Consider the following 1892-nt stretch of genomic DNA (forward strand, 5'->3'; position numbering starts at 1 on the left):
GTACATGATTAAACGATACCGAAGATTTCTGATTCTGGCTCTTTGTTATACTCGTACTGTGTAAGCTCTAAGTAACTCTGTACAACGGCAAGATGATCTTTAGTTTCTGACATTTTTGCAAGGACTTTCTTTTCTTTCCATCTTACTAATTATGTCTGTCTCCCTCTTCTGCTCTTCAGTTAACCTCAGGGTCAGCCTTGTGCATGAAGTTGATGGATGGAGGAAATCACTCCGTGGTGTCTGAATTTTTGCTGCAGGGACTCACCAGTTCTTGGGAGATCCAGATTCTTCTTTTTCTATTTTTCACAGTATTTTATATAGCGAGTATGTTGGGAAACCTTCTCATTGTGCTCACTATTCTCTCAGACCACCAATTACATTCGCCCATGTACTTTTTGTTGGCCAATCTCTCCTTCATTGACACAGGTGTTTCCAGCATTGCAACCCCAAAGATGATTTCTGACCTTTTCAGAAGACACAAAGTCATCTCCTTGAGAGGCTGCGTCACTCAGATGTTCTTTATTCACACTGTCGGGGGTGCAGAGATGGTGCTGCTCATAGTCATGGCCTATGACCGGTACGTTGCTATCTGTAAGCCGCTCCACTACCTGACCATCATGAGCCTTAGAATGTGCTCTTCTCTTCTGGCTGTTGCTTGGACCATTGGACTCATCCACTCTGTGGCCCAGCTGGCTTTTGTTGTCAACTTACCCTTTTGTGGCCCCAATGAAATGGATAGCTTTTACTGTGATTTTCCTCGGTTCATCAAACTTGCATGTACAGACACGTATAGACTGGAGTTTCTGGTCACTGCCAACAGTGGCTTCATCTCCATGGGCACCTTCTGTATCCTGATGGTGTCTTACATCTTCATCCTGGTCACGGTTCGCAAACACTCTTCAGGTGGTTCATCCAAGGCCCTTTCTACCCTCTCAGCTCACATCACTGTGGTAGTTTTTTTCTTTGGCCCTTGCATTATTGTCTATGTGTGGCCATTCCCTACCTTACCCATAGATAAATTTTTAGCCATTTTTGATGCTCTTATTACTCCTTTTATGAATCCTATTATCTACACACTTAGAAATAATGAGATGAAGATGGCAATGAGGAGACTGTTTGGTAAGGTTTTAAGTTTTAAGAAGAGTTTTTTCATGCACAATCCAAGAAATTCAGATTGATCTTGACTATTCTTGGAAATTGTCCTCTTTTAATTACACTTTTCATATATATTTTCAATGTATTTAATGATGTTGTTTGAACTTCCCTGGTGGCTCAGTGGTAAAGAATCTGCCTGTAAGCAGGAGATACGGGTTTGATCCCTGGGTCGGGAAGACGTTTCATAAATCTCTTCAGTGTATTTAAGATTTTCAGTACCCACTGTGAAACCTCTCCTCAGGGATTCTGTTCTGAGCTGGTCAGTTTTTCACAGGGACACTTACTCTAAGGAATCTGAAAATATTAGGGAGTAGTAAATTCAGTGGGCTTGTCCGGTAGCTCAGCGCTGAGAATCTGCCTGCAGTGAAGGAGATGCAGGTTCAGTTCCTGAGTTGGGAATATCCGCGAGGAGGCGGGCATAGCAACCCATGGACAGAGGAGCCTGGTGGGCTACAGTCCATAGGGTTGCAAAGAGTCGGGCATGACTAAGGTGACTGAACACACATGCATAGTAAGTTCAGCCCTGGAATATAACGTCCTTATTAGTTTTTATTATAGATGTTGGTAACAGCTCATGTCTCATATAATGGGCACATTTTCTATTAAAACAAAATGTTGGATACTCTTCTCTTAGGTATCAATTCTCAAAGATGTAGCTCCTCTGGTATACCTATGCACTGCTCTTCAAGCCCTTTGTGTTTCTCAGAGTCTATATACCCAGAAGAAAAAATAAAACA

The 1892-nt window shown here is 42.3% G+C and overlaps 1 protein-coding gene across 1 annotated transcript; it reads left to right on the forward strand.

The window, feature by feature from the left end:
- LOC108636860 (olfactory receptor 4F3/4F16/4F29-like) lies at positions 213–1178 on the forward strand. Its single transcript, XM_018053771.1, has one exon. The coding sequence runs from the start codon at positions 213–215 to the stop codon at positions 1176–1178; it is 966 nt and encodes a 321-aa protein (XP_017909260.1).

This window comes from Capra hircus, chromosome 10, assembly GCF_001704415.2.
Source record: "Capra hircus breed San Clemente chromosome 10, ASM170441v1, whole genome shotgun sequence".
NCBI classification, from domain to species: Eukaryota; Metazoa; Chordata; class Mammalia; order Artiodactyla; family Bovidae; genus Capra; species Capra hircus.

Excerpts from the sequence above, each read along its gene's own strand:
- LOC108636860 (XM_018053771.1), top strand. The coding sequence starts at position 213 with ATGGATGGAGGAAATCACTCCGTGGTGTCTGAATTTTTGCTGCAGGGA.